The 18,575-nt window shown below is 40.5% G+C and overlaps 1 protein-coding gene across 2 annotated transcripts; it reads right to left on the bottom strand.

Annotated features, from left to right (window-relative positions):
* Positions 1-1,279: 1,279 nt before the first annotated feature.
* MACIR (macrophage immunometabolism regulator) lies at positions 1,280-12,917 on the bottom strand. Of its 2 annotated transcripts, none has more exons than XM_069777352.1 (2): positions 12,794-12,917; positions 1,280-3,663 (listed from the first exon to the last, which is right to left on the bottom strand). In XM_069777352.1, the coding sequence occupies exon 2, from the start codon at positions 3,640-3,642 to the stop codon at positions 3,019-3,021; it is 624 nt and encodes a 207-aa protein (XP_069633453.1). In that variant the 5' UTR covers positions 3,643-3,663; positions 12,794-12,917; the 3' UTR covers positions 1,280-3,018. The 2 variants fall into 2 exon arrangements, with proteins under 2 accessions (XP_069633453.1, XP_069633454.1); XM_069777353.1 differs by lacking the exon at positions 12,794-12,917 and adding an exon at positions 6,777-10,554.
* Positions 12,918-18,575: the final 5,658 nt, after the last annotated feature.

Below are 18,575 nucleotides of genomic sequence, written 5' to 3'. Positions count from 1 at the left end.
GTCCAGACAGCAACATCTGCATTTTCAGCAGTTTAATAACAACCTTTCTCCATTCTTCTGGTCTTCCCAGCAGGAAAAAAACCCCACATCTAGAACAGCAGTTTCAGAAAATTCTAAAAGCTCATCTGCTACTTATTTTGCAATATGGTCTAGTAGCCCTAGCCTGCAATTAACAATCCCCACTAAAGTAAACATTCTCAGCCAGAGAGATCATCACCCAAGAGAACCGAGTCTATGTCAGAATACAATGGATGGACAAAAAGAAGGTAAAGGAAACCGTAAGGTCAGTTAGGTACTGTGTACAGCTGTAAATACAAACCATAACACTGCAGGACAGGAGTAGTTACAAGTTTATACCTGAAATGAAGAATGAAAACACTGAAAGAATGTATTTCACTCCAATCCTTTTTGGTGTATTTTTTTAAAAAATGCTAGCAGTGTGCCTGAATTTAAGATCTGCCTCAATATCCCAGCTTACACATTTGTACTTGATTCCAGATCTGCTTTGGTGTTAATGGTCTGTTAAATGGAATATTTGTGTTACTACACTGTATCATTTCTACCTTCACTCTTTTAATCCCCTGGAAGATATATAAACCAACAAGGAAACATTTTTTGATGCCTTTTTTTTTTTCCCCTTTTAATTTATTACAAGAACAGCGAGAACTCACTTTGAAAGGTTAGTATTGTTCATATTCAATTTCATTTTAGTAGTCTGGAGAACCATCTCATCTTTGATTTTAATAAACTAGTTTAATGGAAGACATTATAAGCAGAAAAAATAAGACAGGATCAAAAGCTTTCATTTGGCTGAGATTTTGCTTAATTTGGAGGTAAAAATCAGGAACTCCTTGTGGATATAAGAGTTCTGATAACATTACAAACCAAACTTGCAAAACATTGGGCTCTTGAATGATGATATGCTATGAGAGCTGCAAGTGTGTATGAGTCAAGCAAACAATATTACCATGTGTAAGCACCTTCACAAGCAAATCACCAGATGAAGTACTAACACATTTTTTATGTTTGAACTTGGCTAGATAGCTATCAGCCTCTCTATCAGTGTCGCTATACAATTACAGCACAGGATGACATTAGAAACATGCACAAAATATTAACAATTGCATGGCCCATTTCCTGAAATAAAGTAACAAACCTAAGCAATCTATTTCACAGAAGTCCAAGATCCCTGCTTGAAAATAATTTTTAAATGATCCCTGGTCTAAAGTTGTATTTTTCAAACGTCCTTTTTCCTACACAGCAAGACTCCACAACAATAGGTGCTTATACCACCCTTTTTATTTTTCAGCCAGAAATACAGTGTCATAGGGTATTTCAATAAACAGTGGTGTTTATTCCTTAAACAAACCCCCCATCTCTTTGGCATCTGACCATATTTTGTTTTTCAAACTGAAGACTATATAGGAACATTTTACTTTCAATATCATTGTTCAATACATTAAATTTACACAGGTGTAGTTAACTTTTAAAAATACACATCAGTTTGTTGCAGAGATTCTAATAAACCTAAAAAAAGATAATCAAACCAGCAAAATGCAGACTACAGGGCTGCCTTCATTTACAACTGTGGTGTAAGTACAGAATGAGAAGAACCCTTCATTTTCCACAGCGCATGCACTAACTAGTGCTTTCTATTTGTTCTGTGCAATAAACAAACAAACCCCCCCTTAATTCTACCAGAAAAAACTGATCAAATAATTTGTTTCAAAAGAATGTGATCTTATTTAACTTCTTCTGCAGAGGTCATCAGCCAAAACCAAGCTGCACACTGCTTCAGTACGAGATTGCACCTAAAAAACCAAAAAGTCTGAAAACTATTTTTCATTTTTAAACATAAGTTACTACAGTGTTTTAAATATATCTAGGAATACAGCTGTCAAAACTGCATCTGATGTCATGTTCGGATAAAAAAAAACCCTTAAGTAACAAAAGTAAGCCAGTGTATTCAAGCTACTCTGTTGAATAATCCAGGATCATCTCTTCAATGCTGATACAGAAATACTTCACTTGCACTCAAAAAAAACCAGTCTTCCAGACCTCAAGTCTTCAGTGCCTCAAATCAATTGAATTTCCAAAGCAATGCTGAAGTTATTTGACACCTTCCATTACTATACATGATACAGAAGTAATGAATTAAAATAAAATCAAAACCGTTACTGCCATACCATTACAGTCACTCCTGTGTATTTACTGGAATATGCAGTGAATCCTTGTTTGTGTGTCAAGATAATGTAAAAAATAAATCTCACTAACAAAAAATAAAAGTCTTCACTCCCCAAAAGCTTTGTTTTTAATAACCCAGATACTTTTCCAGAACAAGTTTTATAGAAGAGAGGAGGCAGAACAATTACTTCCATGCAGAAACTAAAAGATAATTTAATAGGATTCAAGTAGCAAAGGTTTGTTTTATGAGTGAATCTCACCAGTGCAAGCGTAATTTGAAAGTGTTTGAACTGGATTGTTTAAATAGCAAGTGATCCAATTTAGCCAAGCTCACTTCCCTCTCCATGATGTAAAAAAATAATACATACTTTTTACTGTAGAATACAGGAACAAAAAGTAAAACCAAAAACCTCCTAAACTTGAGTACTTAACCAAGAGCAGTTTCTAACATCAAGCCAAAATTAGGAACAACCAAGCAGACGTCACTGATTTTTTGGTGTTAAATTACTGTAAATACTAGATCTAACTGTACAAAAAAAAAAATAATCCCACCCCCCAAACTCAAAAGCTATTTTTTTGTTAAAGGTGTCCAAAGAAATATCCACTAGTTGCAGTCAAATTTGCATCAGAAGCTGCTTGCTCAGGAAAGATTTCTCCCTCTAAGTATTTGTAACACATTGCATTGCCAAGATTCTATTCAAATAAATTACCTTCTGGTAACATTTAGCTGATACAACCACCTACAATGTGGACAGTCATGTGCACACTACAACAGTGGATTTTTGCAGCAACAGAGAAATAATCAGAAATTGGTTCTGAATTTGACATGATAGCTCATGTGTTATTTCTTGTAAACATACGGTCCCCTCTAAGGGTAAGGTGTTGGAGCTGGTATTGTAGCACTTCTGTGTCAGCAGGTTCCTTAATGCTCATTTTGTCTAAATTGAGGTAGTCCAGGGATTTTGAATGAGCCCTTTTACCTTTTAAAAGGCAAAAAGGCAGGGGACCATGAAGTGCCTTGTAAGGTTCATATGGTAAAGCCTTAGTGCATTTATCCCCTGAGCTAGGCATCCGTCTCCTCCTCCTTCCATTTACTGCAGGGATCTCATATGGCTGATAGTACCTACTTCTAGTTTTGTACAAACGGGAAGAACGTGTAAGTCCTGAATCAAGCTGCCTGGAGCGCATGTTCGGCCCGGATTCCCCTTTATTCTCTTCACTTCCTGTACACTTCTGGGCTAATTTTAGCAGCTCCTCTCCAGTCGTGAAGCCAACCAGGTAGTTAGAATCCATGTGAAGGATCTGATATCCCGCAACCGTCCGTCGCATTGGTGAGCAGGGGGTACTGGAACAGCGGGGCTTCTCTGCTTCCATTCTGCCTGCAGGACTCACCTCTGCAAGAGGCACAGGGAGGGTGGATAGGGTAGTTCTGGACTCTCCGTTTATATCAACTTCCATTTTAAACACAATGCTATCCTCCTAAAAATAAAACAGAGCTCGATCAGAAATAGAGCCTTTATGCAACATGGGGAATTAAGAGAGGATCGCAGAAATAAAATTTTTGTATCACCCAGAAGTCATGACCAGTACTTCTCTATTCAGCCTTGTCTTACGCTCTGCAGGGCATTGCATAACAAAACTATCAACCACAACTGCCTTTTTAAATTATCTTGGGTGGGTTTTTAAAAGATACCATAAATATACTCCTGATATTCCTAAACATTAAAAACATTCTTGACTAGTACTGTACACAAAAAAAGAAGCATCTTTCCAGTCTATTTTTTAATCCTTTTAGTCCATTTGATTCCTCATAGCCCCCCACCTCTGAGGCCTTCTGCATCCATTAGCACATCCACAGCAACTTCTCCCATATTCAGCTGTGTATTTTTTCTATTGACAATAATCTCGGTAAACAAAGCTTTTAAAAAATGTGTCTAAGAGCTAGTTCCTCAGTCAGGCATGACCACAGACCAGGCGTGATCTACTGAGCGTAATACAATGCTTCCCTCTTCCAGATGTGAAAACAGCTTGCTTTAGATTCAAAGAATGACATCCTGGCTGTTCGACAACTGTCTTTATAGGTCATCAGCAATGCCCGACCCCCCCAAAAACCCACACCATCTTATTCACAATCAACCAAACAAACTCACAGTATTTTATTCTAAAGTATAGTATACTAGCATTTAATGAATATAGCATATGTTTCTTATAAGCATCTTAAGAATAACCAGTATTCTGAATTTTATGGTATTTATTTGTTTTTCTATTTCTTTTGGAAATGGACTATTTTGCCCTGACCTTTCTTCCCTCATGACTACTCCAAATACATCATTTGGTGCCTTTACAGATACAACTGTCTACCACAAGCCATTACCATCTCTAACATGGAAAGATAAGGTCAATATCACCACAAGTGGTGATCACACCAGCGGATGCCAAAACACAGAAAAGGGTTAATTCTTTCCACTTTGTTTTCAGCATCATCTACACCATCTGGGTGGCACAGCTACTTCACAAAATAGAAAGGTCACATTTGTTCCCAAATCCATGCTTCCTTGTCAGCCTCACCTTTGCTCTAAACTGTAGCTAGTGGCTCTCTAGCCAATATAGTTCACAAAAAATTCAGCATAGCTTTGTAATGTTTAAAGGCAATGAGACTCAAAGAAGAAAGGAAAGTTAGTATGCAAGTGTCAAGCAGAAACACAATTCTGAATTTCATTATAGATGACCGTAAACCACATTCAAAAGCTCAGTAATGTTTCACAAATGAGACTGACTTAAACCATGCTATTATCAGTTTGCAAACTTTTAAAGCTGCTACTTGCTGCCATTCTGAGGTTTAGAAGGTCACAGGCTGAGTAGCAATGATGCAACAAACAAGGGAATACTTTATTCAAACTTCTGCAGTTAGACCCCCCCCCAATCCCATCAAGATTAATCTCTATTCATTTGTCTTAAAATAAGGGGGAAAGCTGTGTGCAAATCTCACTTGCAAAAGAAAATAATCTAGCCTCACGAAAAAATTCAGCTTACCTTGTTTCTGTTCAGGGACTGGGAAGGAGCAGTTTAAGTAATGTTCCCATCTCTGCTTCCCTGCTTAGCCTCAAATCAACCTGCTGCTCCCTATGCTAATAAACTAGCAGCAAACAAAATCCCCATAGTTTTGCTGAAGAGGATTTTATTTGCCACTGGTGAACTTCTGTTATGGAGAGACTATTACTAATGTTCCTTTAGTCTTAAAGGTCCTTCTTCCATTCTCACAATCGTGGTCTACTTGGGATTCTTCATTACCAGTTAAGTGTAGCATTGCTTTTACAGATACAAAGATACATTTCATCCAGTCAGCTTTTAAGCATTTTGAGTTTAACAATACAGGTAATACAGGAAAAGCTAAATAAAGAATTAAAATACTGAAGCAAACCAAACACCAAAATTTTTCACTAAAAAACCATCCACATAAAACTTGAGAATGTTGCCTGTTGTATTTAACTGACTTTGAAATATATTTATGGAGTCAATTAAAACTTTCAGAATAGCAGAAGCAGTTGTTGTTTCCTACTTTAGCACTGTATGAGACAATAAATACAGTAAGGTTTCAGCCACTGAGTCAAAGATATTCATGACAATTCCTTAAGTAGAAAGTATAGATCCTCCACCATCAGGAACCATGGTTTCTGGAGGCATAGCACAGAAAAATTTTGCATTAAAACTTTTTGCTACCCTGTGGTTTTAGCCAAGAAACCTAAATATTTAACTGTTCCTGTTCTTTTAATTCCCTATTTTTACCCTGCAGTTCAGAAATCTTTCCAGTAATCTTCTATAAAGACTAAACCTATTCTGTTAAAAAGCTGAAATGTTGCTAGAAAAAAATACAAGTGCTCAAAAAAGTATAAATAAAATAGTCATACAGCAAGGTTAGAAATGAATCATATTATCTTGTCACATATAAACAGCAACAACAATAAAAACCCCAAACCAACAATCACTTGCCACAACAATACGTGCCCTAAGGAAAGGGAGGGAGGAAGAGATGTCTTCATGCACTTTTTGAGTAAAGAAAACCTTACAAACTTGAAAGCAACACAAAGGCTTTTCTCAGGACACAGCTTTTAAAATTAATTTACTTCTGTTTGAAACATGGGCATGTGCCGTGGTAACAAAAAGCAATCAACTCTGAAGAATAACTACAAGCAGGGGGGAAGGAGGCAGGAGTTCACTGCCCATTACCCCTCACTGGCCAAAAACAGTACAAAGGAAAATCAGAGCAGAAAAGCCTTCAAGTCAGCAAGCTCCAGCCTAGTACTTCAGCTTGAAGCCACAGAACTTCCATTTCTGCGCTCCAGTGTGAAGAACAACCCTAAAAACAAGAAATCCAACAGAGACTCAAAAGCAACAGTAGCATCAGAAGCTGGTGCCATAAACATCAGAAGCTCAAGGCAACAGCACTGCTAGCTGGTGAGAGGAATGACTGGCCAGCTCCACAGGCAGAGCATCCAAACTCAGCATCTAGGTGTTCAGCTGTTCTTTCCCAACAATTTTAATGTGAGTTAACTCAAGCTGCCATATGGCTTCAACATGCTTCATCTCCTTACCTGGCAAAAAAGGATAGAGAAACATCATTTAGAAGACTTCTATGAAAGAGAATCATTTGAGAGATTCACAGTGGGTGTAGATACCACCACCTACAAATACATACTTAAAACTTTTAGATTGCATTTTTAGGTCATTTCTGTGGCTATATGCATTAGATGACTACTATTATGTTCATTGCTGTGCAGTGGTGTAAGCTCATCAGTAATTCTCAGCATCAATTATAATACTGAAAAAACAGTACTTCAGTTTAAAAAGATTATTTCTTCAGATCACAGCTGCCTTGTCTTCTTGCTTCTCAAAGAGAATGACGACTGAGTGATGCCGATTCAAGACTTTATAGTTCAAGATTTACTCTAGAATCAAAACAAGAAGAGGAGCAAGATGGCATATCCTTTCCTTTGCTACTTCACATATTTAAAAAATATGGAAAATAACTGAAAATAACAGTTACCAAGAGGATTCACTCAACCAATACACTCCAGAAGTTCTTCCAGAATACAGCTCGCTTCATTAAGATTGTACAAGATTTTATTGATTCTCTCTGTATGATAAAGCAGGCTCTGCATATAAATTAGTCTGACCCAATCCAGCTAAATATTGAGAAAATTGGCTAAAATATGGAGAAGAGGAATAATGAACAGAAATACGAGGTTAACTGCCATAATTCATAGTATTACCTCAAAGAAATCATAAATATGCTTGGGATAGTTCTTCGAGGGTAAAAACATCAAAACCTCCACATTTCGCAAACATAAAGGCTTTCCAATTATCAAATCTTTCACAAAGGTGTCAGATACCACTTAAAGATTAGCATGGGACAAACAAAATAAAGTCTACATTATTTTGAAACCACCACAATAAGTTGCTTCAGCAAAAGAACTGGTTCTCCGTAAAGTCGTGTTTCCATTGTTACTTATCTTCCTAAGTAGAATGTGTACAGATTTGAGAAGATGCCTCTTTTTAGGATGAGCATTAAATTTCCATCCATCCAACTACTGATTTTTTTTTTTTTTAAGAACAGATTGTGTTTGTTCCTACATGCCAAGCCTAAAGGTAGTACCATTTGTGAAGAACCACAAAGATCTCCCTCATTGATAAAATGCTCATAATTGCAATAAGCAGACGGCAGAATGAAAAGATGGCAAGACTCAGTGATACCAACTCTGTAAAAGAGTCAAATGTATTGGAAACAGATATCAAGCCAGTTTTGACACTTCCCCTTCTCTGTGCTGCCATTACTTAATATATATAATGCACTTAAAAGATACAATGTTTGTCTATCAAACATCAGGAGTAAGTAAAGTCACCTAGCATGTGTGGAGCCAGCACGCATTTTTAATTATTTCAATTGTCTCTGTTTGTGAAGGGGAGGAATAAGGTCTATATCCTTCCCCTTGCAGCCTGAAAACAAAATTCACAAACATATAGTATATGCTCTTGGAAATCCCATCTTGTTTATTTGTCACTAAAATATGATGATAGAATTATGTACTTGTAGAGCAACGTTTTCCGGAAATAATTATTCCCAATCCGCAACTAAAACAAGTGAAATATTTAGTTGAAAGGGAAAAAATCAAGCTCAAATTCAGCTGTGTAAGAGTATTCACAAAGGTGCCACATTTCTCTTTCTAGAGCTGAGGCAGCCAGGCCACAGACATCGAGATGTATGCAGCTTGTAGGTTCTTCCAGTGCAAGCTGGCGATACTGCTGAATATACTGCCAGAGCCAGATGGTTATTTCTAGCCATGCTCTTTACTTTCAGCTGAAGGAACTTAAGACTAATGTTGCTCCACCATGCTCTTGATGGTCTTCTATAATAGTTGTGTTATGTTTTACAGACTGACACCATGTTTGTAGAGACAGAAAGGGGAGCGGGGTGTGGGTCGTCATGGAATTCACAGAGAACAAGCTCATGAAAGGTATCAATAAACTATACAGATTCTTCACCAACTCTTGCTGGTCCTTAGGAGAAATTCCAAACTACTCTAAGCTAAAGAAAATGAGAATGGAAGTAATATTAAATTGTTGTACCACATGAGACAACATTCAGATGGAGTAGAACAAAGTTTAGCACAGATTTTTTCTCAAAATTACATGCAAGAAAATGAAATTATACATATCCTGCAAGCCTTAAGAATACAGAAAAATGGATATCACTGAATTAATAAAGCCAATGCAATAACTTCAGGATATGAAGTAAAACAACAGTTCACAAAACAACCAGTAAAAATGAAAACTACAGAATAGTGTGTGTGTGTTTGTGTGTGTATGTGTGTGTGAGGTTCTTGTCAACAGGTGAAGTATTAAGCCCTTCAGCAATCCAGTATACTGTACAATAAATATCACATTGTTTATACAGAACAAGTAATTATTAAATGTTTTGCAAAAGAAGATTAAATCAATTTCTAATAATATGTTCCTATTGCAAAAAGCAAGAACTATTTAACCAGTTTGTTAATTCTTGTCATTAATGCAGCTTTAAACAGAAAACAATTATGATCCAGGAAACTACCTTTTAAAAGTGAAGAGGATCATCAACGCATTACCAAGGAACTACAACTGGCAGCTCCAGCAACTAGTTTAGACCAGATCAGCACGACAGAGCATACAACTTACACAGAACAGACACAGATGGAATTTCAAGAGTAGGTTCAGGCTAATGAATTTTGTACGAGCAGACTTAGCAAGCAGGGAAAGTAAAAGAAAACGTTGCAAAAGAAGGCCATTTAACTTCTGACATCTCTTTGCTGAGCAATATCAGATGGAAGTGTTTAACAGAGGGTAACTTTTCTGAAATTAATTTAGAGTCTTTTAAATAAACAATGCAACTTCCTTGCTGGGTGGACTCACAGATGAATTCTTCCCCCCCAACTCCATCAGTAAGCCAATGCTCCTGGCCAGCATAAAGATACCTGTTTACTATCAGTACTCATCAAAAGATGAAATAATGAGACACATGTAAAGAAGCTGATGCATATTGTAAAACAAATAATTTTTATTCTTTAGTTCGTTAGTGAGTTAAAATAATATTTTCTTTATAATTGCATTTTATTTCTCTGTATTTTTGATTTTCATCTTCTCACCAACCAAAATCTAAGTTTCATTTTCGAAGTTCCCTTCTCTCCAGTTTCAGGACAGCCCACTTGGAAAAAGACCCACACCACAACCTGACTTATCCACAAAAATTAAATTTCCTTTTTAAAATAATAAAGATAGGAAAAAACCCCTCAAACCCAGAGTTTTTCAAGTATTACAGATTTTACTGAATAAATACTGATTTTTGTCTTTAAACAATAAAATGCTAATGGGAATAAGGGTCTCCATTGTTTTTGTGTCAGAGAAGAAATGCATGTTTGGTAGTACTCCATACTGCCACGTCTGAAAATACAGCTCTGCAGATATTATCATGAAACTATCGATCTAAACAATAACAATATTATATTCAGCTTTTGACTAGGAACAGCTATTCAAAGAAAGATAGTAGTTAAAAACAAGACCTACTCAAATATTTCTGGAAAATATGTTTAATCAATGCAATTTTTTTTTTTATTTTATTTTTTTAACTGAAGCACTTTAAATGACTAGTTCTTTGTCTTAACTTGATACAATCTGCATCAGATATTTAGGCATTTGTTGGAAAGGTGTCTCATTCACTTATACCACCCACATTGCTAAAGGTCATTTCCTCAACCTTACTAGAGTTACATATATAACGGCTTAAAGTTTTGTTCTCTGCCTCCTTCTCAAATGCTCCTTCCCATACTTAAAACAGTTGGGTTTAGGTAGCATTAAGTGCAATGCAAGTATGGAATAAAAAGCCCAAGAGCACATGCAGGTACAGTAAATTTGTATTAAACTTACCACTAGTGTGACTGGAATACTCAGTTAATCTGAGTTTACCATAACATACTGCATTTGCATATGATTATGCATGCCTGGTGGCCAAGCCGGCAGCATAATGCTGGTCAAAGAAGAGATTATAAAGAAAGCCATGCTACAATGTTGGTACTGTTACGCAAGAACTTGATTTCAGTGATCGCACTGCTATTGCCTCACTTCCCTCTGTTTCAATGTCACTGGGAGAACCACCCTCCTCCATCTTCATGACTCTAACAAGAGCTCTTCCACAAGGAGAAAAAAAAAAAAAAAATAAAGCAAGCACACCACGTAAGACAGAATATGGTTCAAAATACAACAACAGCAGCAGGGTGGTGGGAGGAGAAGCTTTCAGTAAGGAAGATGACTGGAAAAAAGTAAGGAGGAGAATCAGTTCTGCACATTTCTACGCCCGTGGCAAAACAAAGCATCAGTTCTGCAGTCCTCACTACACCCCTCCTGGAAATGCTCCAAGGACTCTTAGTCTATTCAGGATGAGCTGTGCCAGAAGTCGGCCAACTACTGGTAAAAGCAGCAAGTCCTTCCCCCCATCACAGACCCTCTCCATTACTCCCACTGAGATCTGTGTAACTGCAGGCTTCTGCCTTTGATTCATTTCCACATGCAGCTATGCAAGCATGTATGTATGTATGTATGTACAGCGACAGACTGCTCCACTCTAGAGAGCACACTAACAAGCAAAGTTACGTTCATAGAAAACATCTACAAATGCACATCATTTGCTATTTCCTTTATACTAGGTACATACACACATTTATGCCAGCTAACCCCTCTATGTAAAATAGCATTTAAATAACTTATATATAAAGAAATTAAGACCTGAGATTATTTTCCTACATATCTGTAGACCACTCGAAACAGTGCCGCAACTGTTCAGACGCTCCCCCAAGTATCTTAATACACAGAGACAGAATGAGCAAAAACACGCCTGCCAATAAACCAAAGCAGCTTAGCAAGCTTCATACTCTGTGAAGTAACACTTTAATGCACGTCAGAGCGCACAAATGCAATCCACGAGTATCACGGTCAGTACAATCAACATTTAAACAGAGCTTTGAGCCTCCGTTTACCCGTCACTAAGCAAGGTTTATTACAGAGAAATACAAAGTTACCGATAGGAAGCTGGGCACTAGTGCCCTTTGTTACTATGAGACCGAACAGTAAGGTCATACTCAGGTTTAGCACTTGCCTAAGAGTATTAAGAACAGCGAGGGGACTGCTGTTGGTTGCAAGCTGCAACTGAAGAGAGCTGTAAAACGGTTACGAACGGATAGAGGTGCTAACAGGTGAACTACTCTTGGCTTCTCCGCCGTTTACAGTGTTACTAGCGGCTGGCACAGAAAGCGCACTTGAGCAACCTCACCGCAGGCTCCAGGCCCTACATGACAATTCCCCAGGCTTCCTTCCGCACGGGGGTACCGGCACTAACACCCTGGTTTCGTCCTAGACCCGCCCGGGCAGCTCCACCAACGCTTCTGCGGTGCTCCCCGCAGACTTCCGCTGCGTCCAGCGGCTGCGGCTGGGGGAAGCGAAGCAGCCGCGTGCTGGCAGCGCGGGATACACGGGCCTGCGGCCAGCGCGGGGCCCGCCGCTCGGCCCACGGGAAAAGGAGAGGCGGGCGGGGGACACGCACCAGGACCTCCGCGCTGCGGGGGCGGGGAGAGTGCGTCTTAGGCGCCGCCGGAGCCGGGGTCCGGCCTTCACGCGGCTCCCAGGCCGGCAGCGGCCCCGGCGCCGCTGCGACGGGGGCAGAGGCGCCAGCGCCCGCCGCCCGCGGGAGGCCCGAGGCGGGCCGGGCCGGGCCGCGCCGCGCCGCGCCGAGCCGAGCGGCTCCCCGTGGCTCCCGCCCCGGCTCGGCCCAGCCGGGCCCGGGGGGGGGGGCGCGCGCGGGCGGCACCGCTGCGGCTCCCCGGCCCAGGCCCTGCGCCCGCCCCTCCCCAACAACGGCGGCCGCCCCACGCCGCCCCTCGGCCCCACCGCACGGCACCTCTGCCGCCGGGGGGCCGAGGTCGGCACGGCTCCCCCGCCCTACGGCCCCGCTCCGGCGCCCGCTCCGTGAGGCGCGGGCGGGGCCCGAGGCCGCGGAGGCCGCGGCGCCGCCGCCATCCCCGCCTCCTACCTGCGGTCCAGGGCGGCGGGGCCGGCACGGAAGGAGCAGGAGCGGCGCGGCGCCGACTGCGGCGCGCTCCGCTGCTCTTCGCTCCACCCGGCCCGGCCCGGCCCGGCCCGCGCGCCGGGGCTGAGGGCGGGGCGGGGCGGGGCGCCGCGCGGCGGCGGGCGGGCCGGCCGGCAGCTAGCGGCAAACGGCGGGTCCCCGCGGCAAACGGCGGGTCCCCGCACCCCGCGGGCCCGGCCGGCGCCCCGGCCCCCTCTCGCCTCGTCCCCTTCTTTGCCGCCCTCCCTCCTGTCTGTAAAACCGTTCCCTCGCGTGCTGGCGTCTGCGCGGAGGAGGCCGAGGCCCCGGTGAGGGTTGGGGCGGGCCAGGCCGCGCCGGGCCCCGAGGCGAGCGCGCTGCGGTGAGCGACACCTCGGAGGGCAGCGCGGGGCGGGGGCCTGCTGGCTCCGCGCACCTCTGCGGCTTCCTGCGGCTGGGGCCAGGGCTGCGCTGGCGGCGGGGCCGGAGACCGCCGGTCAGCTGGGCCGTGAGGCTTGAAATGTCTTTTCCGGATCTCCCCCTGCAGAGGCGGGTCTGGAGCGCTAGGCCGTGAGGCTTGCTGGCACAGGCCGTGTCTTCTGCCCATTCCACCTACTCTGATACTCTCTGGCTTACTAAGCCTTAGTCTCACATGCCTTTTCATTTTGTACACAGCCGTAAGGAGGGATCGAGTAATCGTCTCATGGTGACTTCACTGAAATAGCGCCCATCTCCGTCTATAACCTCTCTGGCTTCTCCACATCTACCAAGTTTGGACACCAACTAGATACAAACATTTAACAATGGTTTTGCCAACAACCAGTTAGATCATTTCCCTACTTTGTTTTACTACTCAAAAGACTGAGCAAAGATGCTATTACTGCACCAAACCTTGCAAACAATTGCCTAACTTCCCTCCCCTCGTAAGTAAAAATGAAGGGGAAGGGAAAGTGTAACATCACAGTCCCCCGTTTTTCTCCCCTCTCAGTAATAGTTTGTTGGGACCTGAACCACACAGCTGATATTTCTAATACCCCTGGCATGGAGTTGAGCCAGCCTATTCTCCTAAAACTGGGTCTTGAAAGACACATTCTTAAATATATGGCTAAAGTTTATTTCCCTCCTTGGGAACACACAGATGTCCTCTGTACAAAGGCCATGCTTTGGCCTCCCTCTGGTCAAGAAGGCCGCAGGTCATCTGGTCTTGAATTGCAGAGAAGGGTGTCAGCACTAGGCATGCACCCAGACTAGCCAGACTAGCTGCTCATGCACCCAGATGCACCTGGAATTTGCATTTCTTGGAAATTTGCAGTTAGACCAACCAACAGAGGAACAAAGAACAAGGGTTTTGTAAGGAATTTTAACTACAGTCTCTTTAGCTTTGCAAAACTTGGTTTTGCAAGTTAACAGAACTAAATTAGTAGATATAGTACAGAACATGGAGAATACATCTGGTCAAGTGGCAGTGTAAGAAAACGTACCTGGAGTGTAATTAAGAGTCATTATGATGCTCTGTGTTGCTTATGTAGGACACAGACTCCTTTGGTTCATGTTGACATCTGCAATACTAGTTTTAGCCTGTCAGAAATCTTATCTTCCTATGTTGTCCTGCAGTATAAATGAAGCTATAAAATCCCATGAGTCAGTATATCACAACTTTCCCCCAACTTCCCCCCCTTGCTGTCATCTGAGTTGTCAGTCTCCGAGATGGACTTTCAAGGTTGATGGGAGGGCAGGTGGGCAGCAGTGGTGAATGGCTTCAGGAGATGACAGATGCTTGGGGGTGATCATAATGTGTTCTGTCTAAGTAACTGTTTAAAATAAAACATGCCTTACAGATTAGCAGTTTTCCCCCCACAAATCAGGTATTCTAACTTTTAATAAACTGTAATATTTAATAACATTTATCGCACTGACAGACTTAACCTGGTGCAAAATTGTCTGTTAAATTTCTAGGTACTGAAAGAAAGGCTGATCCTGAGAACGTCTCCCAAGGATAGTATCTGAACTCCACACCAAATATTTGAAAATAAACCTAGATCTTCCTAAAACCCCATAATTTTCAAAGTTCTGCATTTTCCATGCAACAAGCAATGTCATTAAGATTTTCCCAAGACTGAGTACTGTATTTCACTATTTTTTGCAGTGCTTTTAAAGTCATCCAAGATTTTACATGCAGAACAAAGATACTTTGAAGTGCTTGGGCTTTGTTTTCCCCACTTAAGATCTGGTTAACACTATTTAGTGCTGCTTCAACACAGAGAGAAACACAGACCGTTACAGACCATTTTGTCTGCATCATCACCCTGACCAGAACATGAAGTACCTACGTCTTATGATGGCTGTGCTCATCAGTAGGTTCCTGCAACAATGACAGTCAATTAGAATGACAATAACTCAATTTAAAAAAGTAAATACAATATTAAAGGTAAAAAAAAAACACAGAAAAGGGGCTCCATTTCTTTTCTTCCCTGTAAGTTCTTCCTTATTTATTATACTTAGCTTTTATCAAAATACTTTTTTCCCCTTGCTTTTATATATTCCAGGCTTGTATATGGGAAACTGCTATGCTGATTTGAGCATTAAAGAAGTTATTAAATCACAAGAGCTGAAAGCTGAACAATTGAAAGAATATTTACTCAGTGTTTTTAATTCTTTGTTTTTGTGGACATGGATTTAATTCCAAAGCCTAATGAGACAAACATTTTTTATTAAACATTCTGTTTCTTTTCCCCTCATTAAGGATTGTAGCCATTATTCTGAAAATCTGGATTTTGCTGGAAATCCATAACCACATGCAGGATAAAATACAAATTATTTATTGGGGGGGAGGGAGGAAAGGGAAAACCAATTCTGAGCAGGGTATGGCTGAAGTAGTAAAATAACTTTTACACTGAAAAAAATCATTAAAACTGGAATATTTTTATATTAAAAGTCCAAAAAAAATATTATCTATTGGCATACAACTTAGCAACTTTTGCCATCCAAAACCAAAAGCTTAGTCATTTTTTAACATATCTTAAAAGGCTATTTGGCTAAGTTAAAAGAAACTATAGTGAAAATTTACTTAAAACCTAAACAAAATGTGTTAAGTACACCATTTAATCAAATCCCACCTTTATTTTTTATATAGCAAGTTAAAATTAATTTTAGTGAGTGCAAAGAGTATCCCTTAATTTACTTCTTGGGCCAAATTCACTTTTTGCTTAATCAAGCTATTTTCCATAAGAATTATGGCTACTTAAGCAAGGCTGAATTTGTGTCCAGATGGAGGCAGTAAGCACAGAAAAGAATGTGAAAAAGGTGATGGGTTAGAGCTTTGTGTGTTTTGCAGATGTTCAGTTAGTACCAACTCTGATTCAGACCATCTTGAAGCAATAAATAGAACCAACCAACATGAAAAGATGCATTCTGTTCTACGCTATAAGATTTAAGTTACTGGGAAAGGGAAGTGAAGTTTCAGACTGGTCTTAGACAAATGATGCTTTTAGTATGCACATGTATAGGAGAAGGCAACAGGAAGTACTTGCTAACATTGATTTAGGTCTGTTAAGTGAACCTAAGAACGTTTATCAAAATCAAAATGTAAATCTATTAAATAAGCAAGAGAAATGATGAAGACATGTACATGACCAGACCAGGTTGCTCACAGAGGTGGCGCAGTCTCCATCCTTCAAGGTTCTCAAGCCCAAACTGGATGAAGTCCTAGGTGACCTGGTCTGATCTCACAGATGACCCTGATTTGAGCAAGAGCTTGGACTAGAGACCTCCCAAAGCTCTTTCCAGCCTGAATTATTCTGTTTTCGTATGATCCTTGTTTAATCTTAATGTTTGTAGATTGAATGCATAGCACGTGTTGAGGTCAAAGTGTATGGGAATTTAGAATAGAATAGAATAAAATAGAATAGATTTCAGTTGGAAGGGACCTACAACGACCATCTAGTCCAACTGCCTGACCACTTCAGGGCTGACCAAAAGTTTAAGCTTATTATTAAGGGCATTGTCCAAATGCCTATTCAACACTGACAGGCTTGGGGCATCGACCTCTCTAGGAAGCCTGATGCAGTGTTTGACCACCTCTTGGTAAAGAAATGCTTCCTAATGCCAAGTCTGAACCTCCCCTGGTGCAGCTTTGAGCCATTCCTAGACACCCTGTCACTGGATACCAAGGAGAAGAGATCAGCATGTCCCTCTCCACTTCCCCTCCTCAGGAAGATGCAGAGAGCAATGAGGCCACCCCTCAGCCTCCTTTTCTCCAAACTAGACAACCTAAGTCCTCAGCCGCTCCTCACAGGACATGCCTTCCAGCCCTGCCACCAGCTTGGTCGCCCTCCTCTGGATGCATTCAAGTACCTGAACATCCTTCTTAAATTGTGGGGCCCATAACTAATACTTAACCTAGAAAAGGCAGAAATCTCCAAGCTTTTACTTTTTTTTTTCTATTTCAAATACAATGGCATTTCAGTCTTTTGAATTATTTTGGTTTGATTTTCTCCTTTGCAGACCTCAATAATTTGTAACTCCACATTTACTGGGCAAGTGCTTTTTAAAAATGACTATAGACTCTTAGTTAAGATTCATAAATAATTAAAAATATTTCCCAGAGTAGTCTTTTAAAATAACTTATGGAGGCTTTAGATATTATGTTTTAAGTCTAAATATATTCCCAGCCCTCACCCAAAAGAGGAATTAAAAAGTTATCAAGAATCTGAAGACGAATAAGACAGGAGATCCAAATGGACTTATACACAGATTTTAAAAGATTCACAAGAGTTTTAGTATTTATATTAGTATACAATAAATAATAATTTTATGAAAGGAGCAGTTATTCTCTTTTCTGGAGAGACTTATTAGAACAGGAGATTTAGTGAGACATGTGCACCCAGACCAAATAGGCTTTGTTGGAAGCAAAAATAATTGCAATTGTATTAGGAGAATTCTTTATCTGGTAAAAAATGCACATCACTCAATTACCATGTTTTCCCTTGCTAGTGACTTTTGTCCCTTTTACTGAATAGAATGGAGATCTGTATGTGTGGTGCATCAGAAAATGGCTTTGGTGGTATTTCCATTCTACTTGGACATGAGGTTATATAGATCAAGAATGCTGCACAAAAAGTGGATTTCTCAAAAACATGTAGGATAAAGATGCATCTAGGCAAAAATAGCCTAATATACCTCCCTTTCAGGCTAATCTTGAGATACCCATGTAAAATACGAGTTTCCTTTCCTGCACTTCTCATTTATCACTTGATTAAAACCAAAGAATTTCTCACTAGAACCTGCCAACCACACAATCCTGTTTAGATCAGGGCAATTATGACCAAATTAGGCTAACTCTTTTTTAAAGAGAATACATCACTAGACATCATAATTTCCGCATAAAAGTTCCTCATTTCTAGCAACTTTGTGATAGAAAAATACACATTAATCTCAGTAAAGCTTGGAAAAAGACAAAAAATTATTTCTAGTCCTGTTCAGAGTTATTTCAGAAAGCTGATTCTTTCCTTAGTAGCAGATCACATGAAAATTTGTAATTCTTAGAAATCTCTATTTCTGCATAATACATTCATACATTATGTGGTGTGATGACAAACTGTTTTTCATCCATTCTATTTCTTTTTCTTCTTCTTTTTTTTTTTTTTTTTTTTTTTTAAGCAAGTACATCTTAGAACTGGGTTTGTATCAATGCAAAGACTTTAAGCTTCTTGTAAGGTCTTTTCCACACTAGCTTCTGTGTGGATCCATTATGATATGGATGTTCTCT

Source organism: Haliaeetus albicilla, chromosome Z (genome assembly GCF_947461875.1).
Source record: "Haliaeetus albicilla chromosome Z, bHalAlb1.1, whole genome shotgun sequence".
Taxonomy (NCBI): Eukaryota; Metazoa; Chordata; class Aves; order Accipitriformes; family Accipitridae; genus Haliaeetus; species Haliaeetus albicilla.
This window is presented reverse-complemented; position numbering and strand designations above follow the sequence as displayed.